Raw genomic sequence first — 21,457 nt, 5'->3', positions numbered from 1 at the left:
CTGGAAACTGTGCCGTACTTTAAGTCACACCTCAATCGGTGACATCCAGGCAGGAACTCTTGGCACCTTTTAGAAGAAGCAGCGACTCGCTATGAACTTGCTTCACAGACTCTTATCGAGGCCAGACCATAAGCGAGTGCATACTCCCTGGCTATAATGAGTAAGTTCATCAAATACGCTCCGGAGAGCAACAAGACAGCCTTGAATTTCACCAGAGGAGACGATCAATGAGTATTCAGAAAATATTCAGAATGCTGTTATCACCGCATGTATACCAGAGTTCACGTATAGGATGCTTTTTCCTTCTCAGAGATGACAGTAATTATACTATTTCGGACAGATATGAAAGGTACACAGAATGAGGAACAATATGCAAAGCCAGTAGCCTTCCATCAACCAGCCCAAGCTCCCCGTGTGATCTGAAGCATACCTTTAGAGAGTTCTTCTCTTTTTTTGGAACAGGATTTGTGTCGAGTTCAACCTTTTCATGTAGCTCATGAGTTTAAAACAATGAAAGAGACATGAATTAAACCTTCCATACAGGGAACTCATTTGTATTCCACTGCTTCTCTATCTCGTGTAACCAGTAGGTCTTCCTTGCCTTCTTTTGATCCCGTTCTTTCCTATGCAGTCTTTGTATTACACATCTAACTTTTATAGTATGCATACACATACAGTATTTTACGTAGTTATTCACTCATTTCACTATCGGGGAGAGTGAAGCCATGCTGTGACTGCTGGGCTACTGATAAATGACATAGAGAAAGCTGACAGAATGTCAAATTTCCACATGCAGCAATAAACCAACACACACGTACACACATTTGAAATATGGGTATGCTGTAACAAGGGAGACAGGGACGATGAAGAAAGGCCTCGTTCTTTGTCGAGAAACTTGACCAATGGTGGCATTATTGTCTGCTGGGGACCTGCACAAACTGAGAGGCCAATTAGTCAGGTCCCTGGCAACAGGAAGCTGCAGCAGGACATTATGGCAGGCAGCGGGAGCCCAGAGGATAGCAGGAAGGGGATCATTACATGCGGCGATGGGCACTACGGGAAGCAGAGCTGGCTCACAAGCCACCTGCTCTGGAATACTGGGAGAAAGAGGAAGTGCAGTGTAAAGGACAGAAGCATAGTGATGAATGCACAGGATATTAGCTACATTGTGTGCTGTGAATATGAGTGTGGTGCTTGCTGAGCTTGGCTTATGGTACTTTACCAGTCTTATCTATCCAACAACAACAGTATCCGGGCCTGATGTCTTGCTGAAATATCACAAAGCAAGCTGCTCCTCTCAAGCTGAATAGCACAATCAACTGCCAAGACTGAGCTCAGAGAGAAATGATGGGAGATAAAGACAAGTCTTTCAGTTCTCCCCTCTGGTGAGATGTTTAAATCTCCCTCCCTGTGAGACTTCCACATTTGGGGACTGATCACAGTAAAGTCCAGGTGTAATATTTATGTTGCAGGGCTTCAAAAAAAAAAAGTCTTTCAATGTTTACCGATGAGCTTAGTGTTCAATCTGAAGGTTTCCTGGGCCCAAAGGTAAAACATGAGTAGACCATAACTAAAATGATGAAAGGCGGGCACATGATGAAAGGAGGTTTCAAAAGAATAGGGCTGGAGAAATTAAAGGGAGAGGGACAGAAATAAAAGGGCAAAATATCAAAAGGCAAGAAAAAAGGAGACAACACTGGGGGAAAGACTGGAAAGCGAGAGATAACCAAACAAAAAAGCGAAGAGGGGAGTCGAGTTCCTCCCTGACGTCCCGAGGCATCGATGACAACATTGTGCTTTGGCTGGAGGTCAGAGAAAATGGAAAACATAACTAATTAAGCATTCCCTTTTAGATAAAAGCAATACAGGACAAAAACTATACAAGCACTGAAACCACTAGCGCTCGCGCTCGCACACACACACACACACACACTTTATCTCTAGAGCTTTCTCACATACACACACACATACTAATTATTGATATCACTGCACAGTTGGCAGCGAGTCCAAATCAGTGTTTCGCAGGCTATGAGCAATCAGGAAATACAAGCCAAAAGCCAAACATGCATGTAATTGGCAAATGCAGTCATCCATGTTCCACTATGCATGTTTTCATAAGCTCAAACACTGCCAAGAAGGAACCTTCAACAAGCACCGAGATCATTTCTGTGTGTGTGTGTGTGTGTGTGTGTGTCGGGTGTGTGTGAGCGGGTGTAAGAGACAAAGAGGCTTGGGTGAAATCAGCTGTAGGCGGAAAAGAATACATCTTAGAAAAAGAGATGGAAGACAATCAACCACTCCAAACCAAAAGGCCTTTAGAAGGAAGGGGAAGGACTCATGGCTGAGGAGTCTGACAACACAATGTAAAGCCTCTTCTTTTGAGAAGAGATCGGGCTGAGTGGGCTGTTTTACTTCAGTGCCATCTATAAAGCACAACAATGCTATTTTTACAAGTTACTTTTTCCTTAACAGTAGCGCTTGATGGACATGTTGCTGTATAAAAACAGAGCTACAGTCGGATTTTGGCCTTCTGAAGACAGCTCATCCTTCATTCACAACTGCTGTGAAGGACATTTTATTGCAGCACAGTTAAGATTTTAGTGAGCAAATTCACAACACAGCAAACTTGCAAATAGCTTGAATGTATATCAGCCTTTTTTTTATTATTCATTGAAAATGAAGCGCGCTATAATGATGATTTTAACAAGTACCAATTGACATTCCGAAGATCTCAACATTATTTCGGTCTCTGTTAAAATGAAGTGCAGGACTCCATTCCAAAATGTTAATGATCCTGGACACAACCAACAAATACGAACAGCAGACTAATTGAATGTAATTTATTTTGTTTATTTGTTTGCTGCCTAATGAGTGGCACTGTTCAAAAAGTTGCAATAAATAAAAGTGTATATCGTGTCCTAGGCTCCAAGTGTTTTTTTATTGAGAGCATTGTTATACATTTCATGTATGATAATAACCAAACGTGTGTTTGCGTCACATCAAAACAGATTTTTTTTTTCTGGGAATGTGACATACTGTGCTATACTGTACCACATGCTGATAAGTATAAAACCATTCTTGTCAAAGACGTGTGCTGGAGAAACGCACTCGTTCTGGTATTTTTACTGATTGGCATTTCAATTCCCTTTTCTTGGTGCATTGCACACTTTTTTATCTTCACAGTTGCATTGTGGTTGTTTTGCATTAAATCCGAATGCAAATCTTACAGAAATGACACCGACGTGAAAGTGAGTGAAAGCAGAAGAACTATGATTATGTTCTGAATGTGCCCTGGTGGGTGTTTCTAAAAGCGCTATTCTACACGGCTGCAAGGTTGGAGGAAGGTAGAGCATGAGAGCAGTGGTCCACGCGATGCAGGCACATCAGCAGGGGACGCAACCTACGACAGAAGGAAGCTTGTTGATGCGTCATTTCATCTCCACTCAAGATTCTCAAAGGTTTTAACCTCCCATGTGTAATACTCCTGTTATTAGAAATGTTCTACTTGAAAATCCCAAAACTTGTTTTTCCTTTCCTCTACATGCCATGCAGGGAATCGCTTCTCTCTCCAGGTGCAGACTTTACACATTTGGCTTTGTGCTACTTGGAATTCTTGAGAGAAAAAAAACAACATCTTCTGCACCCCTCTTCGTATCGGTTACATTTTCATGCACAAATTAATTTCACACACAGCTAATTTCCAAAAGTACGATAATGATCTATGATCTGGGAAATCTTGTGATCTACAAGTGTCTTATCAAAGCAGGCTATCAGAACGAAAAGTCAGAACGAAAAGTCGAAAAGTCAAAGACAAGAACAGAGTGAAAAGTGTGAGCCCATGTGTGTGTGTGTGTGTGTGTGTTTTAGTTTGAACAAGTGTGACCATGAGCTCAAAGGGCGTTTGAATCTCAAGAGCTCATTCCCCCGATTTGGATCTCACTTAGGAAAAGGGAAAAATATGCCCTTCAACTCGAATGGCTTGCAGAAGACATACACGTCTTCACACGTACACACACACACACACACACCAGAAACTTCAGACCTCGTGCACCTCATCAGCTCCCCCCCCCCTTTTTTTGTGATTTCTTCTTTGCCATGTCCTCATCTCCTCTGGTCAAAGACAACTGATCGTTATCAGAGATCCTGAAACCAATCACTCTCACTTCTCATTGTTGGCACTCGAATCCATTACAGTTCTACTAAAGCCCCGTCCGCCCCGCTGAATTCAACCACATCCCATTGTCTTTTTCCCCTCAATCCACATTTCTTTTGCTCTCTCAAAAGTATCCTCATTTCTCACCCACTCTCTCGGTTGTTTTTCAGCAAAGCGGGAAGACACCTTCTCACTTCTTTGGCTGCTTTTAATACACTGAAAGTGGGGAAGGCAAGAGTTTGGGCTGCCCTGATGGGTGAACAGTGTACAGGAAGATGTCTTAAGAGTTGTAATGAAAACAAATATCAACAAAAATGAACAACTATTTACTTGACTCCCCCATCAAATGATGTTGTTGTTGGCTGGAATGCATTAATCATCTGGAGGAAGATTTTCTGATAAGGTGCATATGTACCGTGTACATGAACATCACGAAAATGTATGAACGCGAGCAGCATTCAGAAGGAAATCTGTGAAACAATAATTGAAGGAAACATAGAAACAAATACAAAAATGTAGAAATGACCAGTGGTGGCTTACATGCTCCCCGTGGCTGAGCTGCTGTCTGTGGGCAGAGAGCCGTTGGAGTGCTCCATCTGGGCCAACCTGAGGAAAAGAAACCCTCATCAGTGGCTGACACTTAAATTACCCGTTAAAACTGAGACATGTCAACGCCGTCGTCATCTCATCAAAATGCAGAGCAGCGATGTCAACAAATGAGGATCTCAACACCACAGTAGCACACCAACAAAAATTGAAAAGAATGTCGTCTCGATGACGAATGACCAAATACGTCTTTGTGGTCTAGTATGTGTGTGTGTGTGTGTGTGTGTAGGCACATGGGGGAACTGGTTTTTTTCTGGTCATATATTCAGACAATGCCATACTAATGAGGCCGGTTCCTCAGATCTAAGCCTGTATTTATATTTACTGAATGTAACGAGGAGGCAGCCGGGTTTGTCCGGCAGATGAAGAACACCATCCACACACACACTGAACTTGAGGGTGAAATTGAACTGTGGTAGAATATGCACGGAGGGAGATATCTAAAGTTATTATACCACTGGTGAAACCTCATCACTGTGTGCAAATCTATAAGCTACGCTATAATCTACAACGTCAGCGTCGAGATTTCAGTTAAAATTGAAATTCACAAGGCTCATGTCTGTGTCGTCGCTGATAAAACAATGCAGGCGGAAAAGCGCTGAGCGAAGGTTAATGGTGTGTGACCAATGAAAGGTTACAGGCCAGACAGAGCAGCGCTGCATCAGAAGAACCTTCGTGATAAAGCGTTTTTGTGGAAGGACGCCGGGTTCTGTTTTGAAAAAAGTAACCCTTGTTCCCTTTAGAGAAGATACGTTTTGGACAGATTAGAGATGCATTCAAGGGGCAAGATGGGATTTGTGATACTTTGGGGTCTTAACGATCACTTATCTTAATGTCAAACATGACAGGTTTTCCATCTCAGTGCAGCAGGACACCAGTTTGGTGATGATTAACTGCAGATCACACACACTGTGTATATGAATGGCATGTACACAGCGGGATCATCTGAAGGAGGCGGCTGAAAAGAGCATATTCCCACTGGACTCAAGGTTTATATAATATCTAGAGATGCAGTGTTTGTCACCGTGTACGTATTAAAAGGTTCAGGCTGACATTAACGATCCCATATTCAGAGGTAGACTTCAACATTTGTGGAGCATTCATTTGTACAGATTCTTGGCCATGACAGAAATAGAAATATTGTTCAGTTGTTCTGGTGCTGTCAGAGGGGAAACTGGAGAATGTATTTTTTTTTGCTATAATTACTGGTGAAAGAGATTTCAAATTTTTTTGTGGTAAACTTGCTTTCTCCTTCTTTCCGTCTCGGTAATGTCCCGGCAATAAAGCCAGTTTATATTCCCCAAAAGGATTCTTTGATGAACACTGGAATGTACAGATAGATAGAACGTGCTTTGTTTGTGATTCTGATCTGAAGCGTGACCCTCGTTTCATAGTGTGATGAGAATAAATAGCAAACATCTCAAGGAGCTCAAGGGCAACTAATAAAAACCTCCAACACAATTAGGATTTGTATGATTTACAGTCAAAGGCAAACAACAATTATTTAAACGTTTCCTTAAACCATTGTACTACATGTGTATCTATGAAGTCTTTCCAATGCATATTATAGCACATGCTATTTTAAATGTCATTTTTCATCACTTCCATTGCTATCCATTTAACTCACAACTCGGTTTGGTTGAGCACCAACACCATGTCTGCATTCACTGAAACAACCCAGGTCAGATTACCGTTGCATAGTCATGCATTGTTCAGAAAAAAGGGCAAGTACGAAAAAGCAGTTGACTTTTACTCCATCCTCCAAACTTGCAAGGCCCTTTAAAAGTGCACCTCTCATTCTATAATGAAGCTGTTTAAATGTGCTACATTTAAATGCGGTTAGCAGGGCGTGTATGTGCGCGTGGCATCTGAGATGATGAGATGCTGATTGGGGAATGCAATGCGTACCTGCTGGCATACTGCTCTATCCGGGAGTGGGTGTCATCATGAGAGAGCTGAGGTGACTGGGACAGCCTGGAAATGAATGGGGTGATGGAGATGAATGAGATTCTGCATGCTCACACAACCTCATTGACACACAGAAATTCACAGGCACATGCACGCGCTCGCTGACACACGCACACGCACACGCACACGCACACACACACACACACACACACACACCCTAATGGGCCTTCACAACATCACCTAGAAAACCAATCTGATGGTCCTAGAGAGAGAAATGGGAGAGCGGGATGATCTACGCAGCGGTTGGATGTTTTTTGACAGCCGCTGCTGGGATGAGAAACCGAATTCTAGTTGGATGCTTTCGAGAAGAGTAGGTGACGGCAAGGAGAAAGTGGGTGAGTTTTTCGGTCGCATGTTCAACCAGTGGATCAGGCAGGCGAGTAGGCAGGCAGGCAACATGCAGTGCAGTCATGGCTTAGTTGGATTGAGGACTTATAGGGGGGGGGGAGGTTGAGTGAGGAGAGAAGGGAGCAAAGGAGGTGTCATTAAAAGGCATTCCGGTCTGGAGACGAGGTGGTGTTGCTGGTGGCGTAGATACTCACTCATACTGCTCCGGACACATGCTGATGAGGGTGACAGGACTGTAAGAGAATCGGAGGGAGGGAGGGAGGGAGGGGGAGTTTAGGTACCACAAAACATTGCAGGGTCCAAAACACAGCAGGGTGGAGGAAGAAGTGGAAGGAAATGTCTGTCCAACATCTGAGTGGCTGGACTCCACACGGAGCGAAAAGCATGTCAAACAAACAGTCACCAATATACACACACCACATGTGGTTATGATTATCCCCTCCGACATTCTCTGACACCTGCATCAAAGTAGACTTGTGACACAGGAAGTGTGTCGATTGATCTGTCAGTTTTGAAGGGGTAAAGATGGGCACACGGTAAATTACCCAGGCTGTGTGTGTGAAAGCTCACAAGGGAAAAGACTGATCGTGTCAGTTGGCTTTGCCGCAGTCACATATATTTCATTTTAATGTTTTTTTTTTCCAAAATGCCGGCTGCATACAGGATGATATGGCCCAAAATTCCCTCCCATTTCTCATTCATTTCAAGCAGGATTTACTGAAATAACATGCCAGCAAAAAAAAAACATACAGAACCTATTTTGGAGTTAATTTGCAATTATTTTATAAAAAGATGTGTTGGCTGCACAAGAGCTCAGTAAATGCTGTTGATTAGAGATTTTGGAAACAAAATGTGACAAACCCAGACGCTAGAGGGATGTGTCTTGAAGTCCTTTCAAGGTTCCTAGTCCATGATAATTGCAGCTATTCTTAGAGATGCAGATAATAACTTTATTATTTGTAACAAATGGGACACTTTTATCTGAAAAACACAAAGAAATGGATCTTTTTCCACAGAGGAGGCTTGATAGAAATTAGTAAGATAAGGTCGAGGTTGGTTTTTTTGTTCCCACATTAAAGCAGGGACATTTAGATGGAGACTTCTGCCTTGGTGGTTATGTTTCTCACAGCGGGGCAGCCAGTGTAGTCACACTTCTGTAGCTGCGAGGCGAATTTGAAATGTAGCAGGGGATTCAGACGGAAAGAGAGAAAAACTGTGAAAAAAAAACAAAAACGGATCGTGGGTCGGCAGGGCAGACTGAGCTAACTATTCAGAGTCTGTGGTGCGGCATTCATACGTGCCCCCGCCGACATTCGTCGCTAGAGGGAAAAGTCAATCTGGTCATTTTGTTTTTCAGGAGAGGGATTTCAGTTTTCATCTTTGCCAAAAATGGATAGCTTTTGTAGAGCGTAGATGGTTTTCCTTTCACCCAAATGTGTCTGACCCGCATTCAAAACGACACAACCTTCAGATGGACACACTGGAAAAGACAGTTGTGCTGAAGGCAGAAACACAAGCTACTGTAACAGAGAGGGAGGAGGAATTGGAAATGAGTGAAGGAAAGGTGACTGAAGGAAAGAGAGGGAGGGGAGAAATCACGTCAGCAGAGACCTTGCGAGTATTTGGGGCCTGACAAATGTGGCTGCTGTAAAGGCTGACTTTTTATGAAAGGTTTGTTGTGCCTGTTGAAGTACAATAAGAGGGAGCAGAACAGAGCCCGGTTCACATCTCTCTTCCACTGGTATTGTGTGAAAAGTCTGAGCAGCTAAAGGTCTCATTTACTTATGTAGATCATATAGAGGCATTGAAATGAAATTGAGACGCTTTCATAACCAGTTAAGAGTCCCTCACGGTCACTTTAAGAAAACGGATTTGTACAAATGGTGTCGTCTGTGTTTTACTTGTCTTTTCAGAGTTGATGAAGGTTTCTAAAAAGTTAGTTAATCGTGTTGGCACTGCTTCCCTCTGTTCTACTTTTTCCTCTGTCATGGATAAAAGACAATGAGCGCCGTTGACACCTCGACCTGTCTGTCAGAAAGACGGTTAGAGGGCTGACAAGAGAACGTGTGTTTAATGTGGAGCCGGCACACGTCGGTGCTGTGTCCCACCATAACTACCACAACGCACACAACTCCATCATCAGCAGATAGTTTGGAAACAAAAAGGTTGTGCTTTACCCGTAAACTAATTAGCTTGGGATAGCTTCTCTACATGTAATAAACATGCAGAAATAAAAACATTTTTACTTTGTTTTTTTCTTTAACCACAACAAAATGATTTTGTTCAGACTGGATTCTGAAGAAAAAAAAAAAAGAATTTCAAATCCCCATTCAACTCCATTAGCCCCAATGCAGCAGAGGCTCATCCACTGAGTGGGAAGCTGTTAGAGCGGTTCTTTCACATTATCAAACATAGCTGTGACGAATCACAATCCCATCTGCCCTGAAAAGAAGCAAAGGTAGAAGTGGGAGGTGAGAGTGCAGCTGGTGTTTTGCTCTCTCAAGGTGGAACGAAACAGAGAGGGTGGAATCAAACAAGAGAAATGATACCAAAGAGGAAAAGAAAAAGACGGCGAGTGAGTGCATCTCATTTTCTCTTCTGCTGCCACAGTGTTAAAAAAAACTAAATCTCCTTTTTAGAAGTTCACTTTGTTAAGACTAATGGAGCCTGACGATGCACTAACAGTGTTTTCTTACAACATTGTTCAAAATGTGTACACAGCAAGAGAAACTGGAAAACGTCGACTTTAAATCTTTAGTTGTGATATTTAGGATGACGCTACTAGTATGTTTTCTTTGAATTGACTGATTGTATTAGACACAAATAAAGAAATAAAAAAAATAAAGAAATATTTTCATTTCAACAAACATGAAAGCAAATGTTATGTTTAACCAATCGGTGTACTTCCTGCATTCTAAGCAGGGACCCCGTTACAGAAATATCCATATCAATGTAGGTCACATATTCATTTTAGTGACATGGAGAAGGCAAAAGCCAATGAAGTGGGATAATATGAGTCTAAAATGAATGCTGAGCATTTCTTAACACTGATCCTATGTTGGAGCCACATCTTATAGACAGTCCAATAGCAAAGAAATAGCACATCCAGGCTTATTTCAACACATAGAGCTGTACATTTCTTAAGTCTCCAGTCCCTGCTGCCGTATTTGGAAAAGATCCTTGCGTTTCGCCACAATTCCTCAACCTTTTAGAGGCATTTATCAAGTAGGCATCTCTGCAGGAGTCATTTTTCAGAGAGGAAGGGAAGTGAGAATAGAGCAAGGTGGGAGGTGAGTGGGAGGATGGGAGGCATAAAGGAGGGAGTGCAATCCATCTGAGAAGTGTGCAACTGGACGTCGAGGAAAATCTATCTCGACTGAAGAGGCGAGTCACTGTGAATAAACATCTTTCAAGACTTTCTGGTGCTAACAAGATGCAAAACTGCATTGTTGAAAAGAACGAGAGCCCGAGTGGGAAATGTGTGACAGGCAGAGAAAAAAGGAAAAACAATAAATAGATTGATGGATAAAATGTAGAAAAAAAACCCCACCGAAACATGCACAACAGAGTCTCGGAGCACACGGAGCAGCTGGGCTGGTATTCGAAAGGGCCACAACTCAGAAAAACACTCAGATGTGGAGGATGAGGAGCCCGCCTGAGGCGTCTGCATAATGTGGGCCGAGTTAAATGTCTCTCCGAGGGGGATTTAAGGCTGGCAGGAGCAGGGACATAAAGCAGGCGCTGCAGAAAGAAGATCTACAGTGTAGCGGCGGCACCTAATAATGACTGGACCGACAGGTAAATAAACACATAAACTGAGTGGTGAATTAACACTGCCCACATGCTGGAGCACAGGTGTGTGTGTGTGTGTGTCAGGCATGAGACTTCTCATAACCTGTGACCTGAAGGAGGTTCCAAATTCACGCCTTAGCTGTGGAATTCGCTTCCTGGTAATGTAAGGCAGGCACATTTGCTTTCATGTTTTATTGTGAAGCATTTTGTAACTTTATTTTGTCATGGAGGTCACTTGTCTTTTGAAGTTGAAGGATCCAGGAGAGTCCATTTTTTTTTAAAGGATTTGATTGAAATCCGCCTTGTAGCTAAAACCCGCCACATGTTCATTTTCACTCAGAAGCATGTCACATTACAGAAGCCAAAGACAACTCTCCTTTTGAACGGCATTGTGATGCGTGACAGAAACAAACAGAGAGGATTCTGTTTCAGTCGATCTGTAAATGTCACATCATCACATTGGAGTGTGACTTACGTTTCCATGTTGTCGCCCTCTAGAACTGTCTGGACCGGTAGGTAACCCAGCCGAGGATGTTTGGCGAAGTACTTCTTCGATCGGAATTTGTTCTTCAGCACTTTGGTGAAATCACGCATGTCCTCACCTGATGTCGTCTGCAGTGCGAGAGAGAGAAAGTTTATGTTATTTATTGCAGTGCGCGTGTGTGTGTGTGTTGTATGCATTCCCACAGTCTCTTGTGCACGCATCAGCAGCATATGCATTTGAGTGGAAGAGAATGTGTTGTGTTAATTAGATACTTAGCAAAGGTGTTTCTGCCTTGCAAGCAAACAACAAATTACCACAACAGCGTGACCGGAGGGGGAGAAAATCCCCTCGCAGAGGATTCAGACAACCACCGCTTAACACAAACACACACACGCAAACGTACGACTCCCACACTTGACAGATGGGGAGTAAATACAGGCTCTATTGAGTTCATTGGGCTTATTAACTAATCCATGCAATAGCTTGAGCAAACCAACAGCCATTACTGAACAATTAAACTAAAGCTGGAAGAATAATTTGTGGAAGGGGGTTGTGAAACAAAGGTCCAAAGCTGGAATCTCGTCGGAGACGTTGAAGTTGCAGTGTGTGCATCATAACCGCAAGGCAACCGGGACGCTCCCTGACGGACTGTGACAACAAAATGACACCAGAGACGCCGGCCACAGTGGAACGCAGACAGCACCTCCACTTAGGAAAGGTAAAGACATTGAAATTACAGGAATCAATACAGCACAGCAGCACATCTAGCTTCTTCAGCACTGAAAATTCCCATTGGAACTATGAAAATGTCACTCCCATAAAATTGAAAACCTAATAAAAAAAAGAAAAGCAATACGGTGGCCATAAAGTACACAGTGTGAAAATAAAGAGAGAAGGAATCTTATTCGACAAACGCTGCGATCAGTCTTTAAATCTCTGCAAAATCTGTGTTTTGAAGAATCATTATTCAATACGGACTCCATATTTTCAAAGTTATAAAAACGGAAACACAATTTGGTTCGAGTATAGCGAGGAGTGAAAATACGTTTCCATATGATGCCGATATTTTTCAGAGGAAACAAAGAGAAACTAACAAACAGTTAAACTCAACTTCAACTTCCATTTGATTTCGGCAGGTATTCTAGATTTGGGTCTTGGATACATCCAACACCTTTGAACTGCTAGATTTGGCTGGTTTCCTACTAGTCTATAGTATCTTGCAGTTCATTCAAGCTCTGTTAAGTTGCAGTATTAATTAACAGCAAGTATCACATGATATCAGAGCTTTTCAGCAGGATCCAAGTCAAAGCTTTTTAAAGGTTTTTCTTGCTTTTGTTCTCCAGACATTCCAGTATCGATCTCATCGTACTGTATGCTTTCAGGTCAGTTTGAGTAGAAAATAGGCTGATGCACCCGTCCTCGATGTTTGGCACTGCGAAGCAACCTGTCCTCAATCATTTGCTTGTATTTGGCTCCATTTGATGCTCCCTTCATCCTTGTTTGTGCTGAAAAGCCTGCGGACAGTATTTTGCTGTCACAGCCATTCTTCAACGCAGTGATGGCGATAAGTTGTGAGTGACTGCTTACTGCCAGATGCAGAACGTTTAGCAGCTTGCGGTCAGCTGTCATGAGCCTCTGACCACAGACTGGGTCAAGATGAAGAATTCATATCATTTGGATTAACCGTAGGGCTGTTTGGATTTATATTAGTTGCAGCAATTGGGAATAAAATGAGGGCTCCACCAATGGGACTTATTCAGTCCACATACCTGGGCTTTGAGTATCGGCCGATACAGAGTACTGATCCGATACCAGTTTTTAATTCATAAGCTGTATGACTCGCTGTTTTTAATGTGGAAGGCAACATCTTAAACGTCGCTTTCCTAACATTTTAAAACAAAATGTAACAGATAAATGCATCGATTCAAATGCAGTGAATTGTTATGTTTCGAAACAATGTTATCCTATCGCAACCGATATTCAATCCAGCTGTCTGAGTCGGTATCGGATCAATATCTGAGATCAGTATTGGTGCATCTCTGAATGGCAAACTTTCCTTTTATGGGAATGAACTTCGATTTTAAGAAGTGACATGACAGAATGATGAATGGACTTTTATTGATATAGTGCCTTTCTACTCTTCCAAACACTCAAAGCGTCTTACGTTAACATGTCAACATTTACGCATTCATCGACATGAATGAACGCAGCCGGGCATCGAACCATCCTTCTTCCAATTACTGGACTACCCGCTCTCACCCCTGAGCCACAGCGGCCCAACCTGGAAAGTGTTGAATCCTCTCTCAAGTCAGTTTATTTCCTCCTTTCTGATAAAGCAGCCGAACAGTAAACTGCAGAGTGATTAATGTACCCTGTAGCTGCGTAATAATCTGTAACCACCATTTAAAGTGTTTGTTGTTCCAGCACAGATAAAGTTTTTTTCAAAGCAGCTGCTGGGCATCTTAACTCAGGGAAGAGTGATCACTGCTCCCTACAGCTACTCTCTCCCAGAGTCAATATCTATCCCATTTGCAAAATTGAAAAAGCAAATTAAAAGACAGAAATGAGAAACGTCTCCACTTGAGTCACTCAAAGTTCGACGTGAAGCAATATTGAAACGAGTTGGCCCGCAAGAGCGCGCTCCTAATTGGGAAAGAGGGCAATGTTCAATTTCGCCAAGCTCCCCCTTTTCTAATGTTCTTCTCTCTGCGTAGCAGTAAAGTGAAATATTGCTTTCTGGCAGGAATCATAAAAAGACCTAAGAGAGCCACAAGCATTTTACCATTTGTTCGTGAAAATGAAAATGAAGCCAGAGGTCTGTCCGGAGGGTTGATTGTTGAACAAGTTGGAGAAATCAATTGCATGGGAAGTAGGACGTAGAGGCAAGTGGCGGGGAGTGATTCATCACAGTGAGGGGACACAAATCTGTTCTACTTCTACGTTTCATACTGTATGTGAAACGCCTTCACAACAACAACAACAACAACACTGTGAGGCCAAGTGGTTTTCTGAGACTTGACTCAACCCCATTTGATCTCAGAGAACGATGAACTTGATTGGCCGATGCACTACTTTGCCGAATGACTTCGCATTGCGACAAAAGTTGAGCGAGGTGAAACTCTTGTGCAGGAAGACCAGACAATGAGATGTTCACCAATCACATGTGGGGGAAAAAAAATTCAGCTGTCCACCTACTTTAAGAACAACTAATTCATAGAATTGCTAAATATTTGTAAGACGTTGATATTGAAAATCTTTAAAAATGGATAAGTGAAGAGTGTGAGCGAGTGGAAATGAGATGCTGTGTGAGATGAGGTGCTGTGTTACTCCCTCACCGGTGTGCAGTACTCCACCATGGGGTAGTTGAGCTTGTGGCCCTTGGCGGTGCGCCCAGAAAAGAAGCAGCTCTGACACACGTCGTAGTTGAAATGCTTCAGACTGCGATACCTATAGAGATAAAGAGAGAGAGAGAGACAGTATGAGGAGAGGAAAGGAAGTCAAAAGTGAGATGAGTTGAGAAGTTGTGTGGGTAGATGTCACTTGTGTAAGATGTCAGGTTGTGTGTGTGTGTGAGCACATATGCAGCCCTACAACGATTCACATGCACGCACCCTTTCTCGATATGCTGACAGTGTGACAGGCAGTTGGATTTCCACCAAAACACAACACCTGTCAGGATGTTGTTCTCAGCAGCAGCTGTAGCCAGAAGGCCATTTAACAGCTCTATTGAGACGGGGCCCATTCAGACGTAATAGCTGAAGTCTTTTATCTTTCCCTCTTCTCCAGCCCTCCCAAGGTCAGCTGACTGATGAGCTACGAGAGGCGGCCATATATCAAAGGATGCAACAGCGCACACGACACCAGCAAGTCAAAAGCACCATTACGTACTGACAGGTAGCATATTACTATGAAGAGGGGGCGTTAATTCACCTTCACAGCTGGATTTGCTGCGACGGCCCTTAATTCATCAGTATATCCACTAACAAATGTGGTTAACGATAGACCCTGTATCGTCTGGCCTCATTAGTGGACATCCTATTGTTAAAAATAGCTTTTTATTAGGTTCCTTTCTGCAGAAACTGTCAATGTATGATCAACTCAAGCAGTGTTTGAAATAGGAACAAAGGAATTAGCATAAGGGCGTCAACACTAAAAACACCACTGTTACAGCTGACTCAGGCTGGTGAGATATATATGTTGCAGTCAGCCCTGTGCAGAAAATTATTTGTGGATTTGTAGCTAAATACATTTGTTACATGTACCCCATGTTGGGAATCACTGATTTAAACAATGGCAATAAGATGACACGAAAAAACGAGATTAAAAGTGAGAAATAAAACTGCTTTAAAAAGATAAAAGGTCAACATCCAATTTTAAATTATTACTCTCACAAATGATCATATTAAAAACACCATGAAGGTATTTTGTCTCACTGACATTTAGTAAGAGAAGCAATTGCATTTTAATAATTGTTGGCAGGTCCAACACTGAAAGTAAGTATGTCGTCTGCTTGACTGCACAGGAAATGGTGCATGTTGAATGTGGCTCTTGGCTCGTTGACGATCCCACCAATTTGTGGCGGTTGAGTTGACATTTATCAAATGTAAACATATCTGCTGACACAATACCCTGCTTGGGTTCTTGGATGATCCCATGTACCATGCTAGTTTGAACACTACTGCTACTTGCAAGGGTGGAAAAAAATGAAATCTACAAAATGCCTGCTGTGCATTTTCCTTCCTCTTTCTCTCCGCCATTCCCTCCTTTGCTCCCTCTCATCGATCAATGACAGAACTTGGCAGACGTGTGCTTCATCAAATGTCTGACTGTATTTCTCTTTTTGCTGGCAAAGCAAGGAATCTGAAGGGGACAATACAGCAACCCTACTTCACTTGGCACAGTGTTGCACATATCTCCAGCCACGGAAAAAACCTTTTCCCTGCACAACTGGTCAGAGCACAACAAAATTGTATGATGAATTGACGACAGCTGTTGAACAGCAACGCACATCTTTTGTTTACCTGTTGTTTCCGTATACCTTTAAGATACGGATCAGGAACCGGCTGAAACAAAGGCAGCTGTGTGTGTGTGTGTGTGTGTGTGAGAGATTGTAAATCCTGCACAGTATCAGAGGGTGGTCTGTTATGGATTATTGCCAGCCAATCAGCGCTTTGTGAACTTTGTGAATGTGGGAGAGCACCGCATGTTTGTGTATGAGCGTGTTGCTGCCTTTGCGAGGATGTGTGCATGTTTCCTTGCAAACCAGCGGATGGTATTTAGTCAGTGGTGTATCAGCTGTTGACATTTCGATAAATGCCTGCCCTCCAGAGCAGAGCTGCCCTTTATGCTCAACCAGGAGAGAACAACACAGAACACAGCCACATTCTGTGTTTGGGTGTGAGGCCTGTCACATGTTGCAAACTTGTTTGTATTTTGTGTGTGTTCACCTGAAGCCAACAATAGGACACTCCTTGCAGATGTTGCACTTGGCCTGGTGTTTTGCCGTCTCTGCAGCAGCCACTCTGTGCAGGACAGGAAGCCAAACCATGGACTGGGGCTCCAGACGCATCCAATCAACAAACTGCCTGGGCTCCAGCTCCACCTTATTGGTCACCTGGGTGCAAAAGAGGCAGGGCCGAGAGTTAGGAGCGGTCCAATCAAAAGTTCAGTTTCCAATGAAGTTCCCACAAAGCTGGTAAACCGTAAGGTCACTTTGCGTCATGATAGAGAAACATCCACAACATCATTCGCATCAATGAAAAACAGGCTGTAACTCTTCGCTTGTTACTGAAAGCCTAATAAAGATGCAGACATATTTAAGATGACCATACAGAAGATGACGATTCCCTCAGGCACATTACGGCCTTGAATTGTGGACCAAGATTAAATAACTTTTATGAGCTCTCTATCCGTGTCTATTGGTTGAAATATCAAACAATAAACATTGATATTGCTGCTGTAAACTACACCCCCAAACTCCTATTATTAACTGCTGCTCAAAACTTTTGGCGGTGTAATTGTTTATCCAACCTATACTTGCACAGTGCTACTATCTATTGTTTTAAATACTCCGGATGTGAAACAATATCTACGCTTCTCCAAGAACAACCAGCTATAAAAACAACAGTGTCCACTTTTTGTCCAACATTTGTACCTTTTAGAACCAACCTGTCAATAAGGAGAAACATAACAAGACATTGTTAAGAAATTGATATTTCAGGAGACTATTTGCCCGACTGCAGATTATAATGAGCTCATTGGAAAAGCCAGCACAGGATGAGAAACTTTGATGTGGCTGTTGTTGCCGCTAATCAAATCAAAGACGACCTTTCCATCATCCCTGACACACAAAAAGGGCAGCAAATGGAGCAAAGGAGCTGATTACATTTGAAACGGCAGGAGAGAATAATCAGAAGGAATAGAGTGAGCATGTGTGGGTGTGTGATCCCTTCGCAAGGCTCATGGTGCGCAAGGCTGTAAGTGTCTCAATGTTATTAGCATATCCTCCTGAAAATAAATTCATGCTGCAAAACAAGCTACAGGCGCATCCCAACCTGGAAATTGGAATCAGGGATTGGCTTATTTAATCAATGTGTGCAGTCTGCTCACAGTGACAACATTCACCAGTGAGCTTTAATCGAAAAGGTCAAGCACCAAAAACTGGCAAATATTTATTCGGATTTGTTTTACTGATGAAAGGTTTATTCTGTATAATTTATGAGGCAGCATTTAAACATTGAACATTTGAGAAGTTTTTGTTCAGCTGTAGAAAAACGTGTTCATATTACTAAAAGTAGGAATCGGTTCTAAATTTTTTTTTTTTTAAATCAGGTATCGTATTGGCATTAGTGTCAAAAAATGTCAAACGACACTCCGGCCTGAAGATCGTCTGGTTAAATCCATTTCAGGTGATCAATCAGTGATTATCTTTAATGTTAAGTGAATAATGTGGCCATTTTGAAAAGTTGAAAACCATAAAATGAAGTGTTAATTAAGTGTGGGGTCTTTCAGACGAGTTAAAGGGCATCCGGAAAGAAGGCTTCTGCAAATTACTGGTTGAAAAATGAGAATTAAAACTTCCAACCTGATGACATCTCAAATCATCTTTACACCCTTCAATGTGACCTTCCCCTGCACAATCAGAGCAGGTCTCTCCTTTCCCATACGTTAGTCTCACTGTCGCCTCCTGTCCCTCCTCCGAGTCACCTAACGGCAGAATTATAGCACTCCCAGATTAATAACTGCAGAGGAGAGATGTCTGAGAGGATGGATGGATGGATGGATGAAGGAGAGGGACAAAGGAACTGTGAAAGAGGCCATATTTATGGCGGTGCAACTTGTTCATCACAGGCCAAATGGACTGGGTGACTGCAGTGTCACTGGCAGGGCAGACTGACACACAGGTGGCTTTGCTCACATTTATGTGTTAAATAAAAGAGAGAGAGTGACTGTGGGCGTGTGTGTCTGTGTTTATGTGTCTGGTTTCTACCTGCAAACTTGGTTTGATGATTGAATGATTAATCAGCAACTGAACAGCTGGCACATCAACTCCTGATCAAGCCTGTGCACTTGTGCATGCTCACCTCTCTGTGTGCATGTGTGGATTAATACGTCATCCAGAGAGTGAATTTGCCCTTTTTCAGTATTTTGAGAAGAAAAGGGAAAGAAATAAGGTTCAAAACTGCCTCACTCTGCTATTTTGGGAGGCGCAGGAGATCAGGGAAATGGATAGCTTCCTAATTTCAATGTTTGGCTCCCATTTATGACTGACGAAGCCTGAGCCAGGGAAGGACGAGTGAGAAAAAAAATGAACCGGCCATCCTGGGGGATGAAGACGTCATTAAATGCCACTAACGTGCGGAGATAAACCAGAGGAAAGTGGTTAGCTGGCTGCTGTAAAACACTCGAGGACAGCCAGCAGAAGACTGGAGGCCATTTGAGACTTAATGGTTGGTCAGCAGAGCTTAAATATTGAAGCACTTTGACAGGATCGAGAGAGGCAGGCGATACAAGCTTGGAAGACATGGAGGAGTCTGGGGGTGCTTAATGACAATTAACTTTGGGGAGATGCACTGAAACTTAATCTCTTACAGTACTGATTACCTGCCAAAAACTATTATCAGTAATGTAACTCGAGATATACTGACCACTTTGACCTACCTCTGGTTACTGTGACTCTAAAACCGTTACACGTACATGAAGCTAGACAAAGCCACGGGTACGTTTAGAAGCCGATGCAGAAATGTTGGCAGAGACCGTTTCCAGCTCTGTTACAATGCAGCGGAACAGCAAGAACAATAAAAAATGGCATCTTTTTGAAGCGTTCAGCTTTTCGAACACTGCGTCACGTTGATTTATGTCAAACACAGTCTGACAAGAAGGGCTGTATTTGAAAGAAGTCGTGTTTTTGTTACAATTTATTTAAGCTGCAGCAGTCAACGGCAGTCAACTGTTTTGTTTGTAGCAGATACAGAACTGCAAACTCTGTGCCAGGGGAGGGTCTTCCACGATACTGCACGGCTACCTAAATATGTGGATATGCTATTTCATCAAAATAAGAATGACTAGATATTATGAAAGCTGTCGGCCGTTTTGAGACGAGTTGTAAATTTGAGTGTTGTACCCGAGTGGCTCCGGTGCAGCATTGTAATCCCTCACGAGCCCTGGGCTGCGTTAGGGCTGCAACTACTATTTTCTTCAGCAATTGAGCTGCTAATTATTTTCCTGATTGACAAGGTCGGTCTATAAAGTGTCATAAAATAATAATTGACTGACCAACAGTCCCAAAATCCTAAACTAAATCTAAATCTAAACCAGCAAATATTCACATTTGTGAGGTTGGAAGCAGTAGGTTGCTTTGGAATTTATATAGTCCTCAGACGTGTGTATAAGTACACTGACATGCATGCGCTCCAGTGCACAGCTACATGCGTGTGCGTGTCTCTGTGTGTGAACATACGTGCTGGAAGCAGCTGCGGACACTGGGTTCGATGTTCGAGCCTCCGAAGGCGGCCACCTCCCCGAGCTGCTTCGGGACCTGGATGGCTTCATGGAGCAGCAGACCAAGCTGCCTCTGGTCACATGTGTCACCTGCTGACGCCACCTGGCTGAAGAGGTCTGAGGGTGTTGGATGAGGGGGAAAGAGAGAAAGAGTCAATTCACGTGGGTGATATTTAGAATAAAAGACATCGGTATAAATAGATGTAGAGGGAGAAAGTGTGAGGTTAAGAGCACGGAGTGGGAGGGAAAGTGTTCGTGTGCGTATATGTGGGTGGGAGGTGGTAGGGAGGACACAGAAGAAATCAGGGAAGAGATGCATTTTGAATCCATCAGTCTTACTTTCTTACATGCCAGGTTCTCCCTCCTCTAATCTCTCTCTCTCTCCCCCTCCCCCACACTCTCCCAGAGATTGACAGAGCTGTTCCTGGATATGGATGCCTGCCCAGTGACACGCAGGCTTCGGCCGGTTAACACGTTCGATTTTAGATGAAGTTATGGAACATCTCCACAGCTCATGCACAAACTGAGCAAAGGGAGCAGAGAGGGTAATCCATAGGAAGAGGAGAGGGGAGTGGGGGAAACGAAGGGCACACGCAAACGCCAGCAATGGCGCGTGTTCGTGACCCGCTTCCTACACACACCTCTTGAGTCGTCTGACTGATCTCCAACTCACTACTTTTGCCACAAAATTACATTTGACATGCACAACTGTCACAAAGAGAGTGTCGAATGGCAGCACGCCTGGTTAAGTGTGTGTGTGTGTGTGTGTGTGTGTGTGTGTGTGTTGCACTGTAGCTATATGTATGGGACTGACAGCGAATGAGACTCCAAGAGAGTAAAGGAAGAACGACGCAATCAAGCATGGTTGATACCCTTCTCGGGCTAATAGAAACTGCCAGTGGAACGAATAGGCTCAGGAATAGGCTCAGGAATGGCAAGAGACGGGGAGGAGAAAGACGAAGAGGGGAAGGAGGATGAAGAAAAGAGGGAACGTAAGAGTAAGTAAGACAGGACAGAAGACAAAGGGGCACTGTTGGATGGATGAACAATGGCGTGAGCAGTGACAGCAGTGGAAGATAGACAGAGAGAGATAAAGCACCAGAAAC

At 43.1% G+C, this 21,457-nt stretch overlaps 1 protein-coding gene across 5 annotated transcripts in view; it reads right to left on the bottom strand.

The window, feature by feature from the left end:
* Positions 1-21,457, bottom strand: part of utrn (utrophin) — a gene marked incomplete at both ends in the record, with an annotated part of 159,242 nt that overhangs the window by 9,763 nt on the left and 128,022 nt on the right. For 3 of the 5 annotated variants that reach the window (XM_079290349.1, XM_079290348.1, XM_079290350.1), the window contains 7 exons: positions 4,694-4,759; positions 6,668-6,733; positions 7,270-7,308; positions 11,343-11,479; positions 14,687-14,798; positions 16,799-16,965; positions 20,311-20,468. In XM_079290349.1, coding sequence (XP_079146475.1) covers positions 4,694-4,759; positions 6,668-6,733; positions 7,270-7,308; positions 11,343-11,479; positions 14,687-14,798; positions 16,799-16,965; positions 20,311-20,468 — 745 coding nt within the window. Of the gene's footprint in view, positions 1-4,693; positions 4,760-6,667; positions 6,734-7,269; positions 7,309-11,338; positions 11,480-14,686; positions 14,799-16,798; positions 16,966-20,310; positions 20,469-21,457 lie in introns of those variants that run through there. The other 2 variants (XM_079290351.1, XM_079290352.1) reach the window with 2 other exon arrangements.

Source organism: Melanostigma gelatinosum (genome assembly GCF_949748355.1).
Source record: "Melanostigma gelatinosum genome assembly, chromosome: 19".
NCBI classification, from domain to species: domain Eukaryota; kingdom Metazoa; phylum Chordata; class Actinopteri; order Perciformes; family Zoarcidae; genus Melanostigma; species Melanostigma gelatinosum.
The sequence above is the reverse complement of the archived record's forward strand: the minus strand, read 5'-3'. Positions and strand labels throughout refer to the sequence as shown.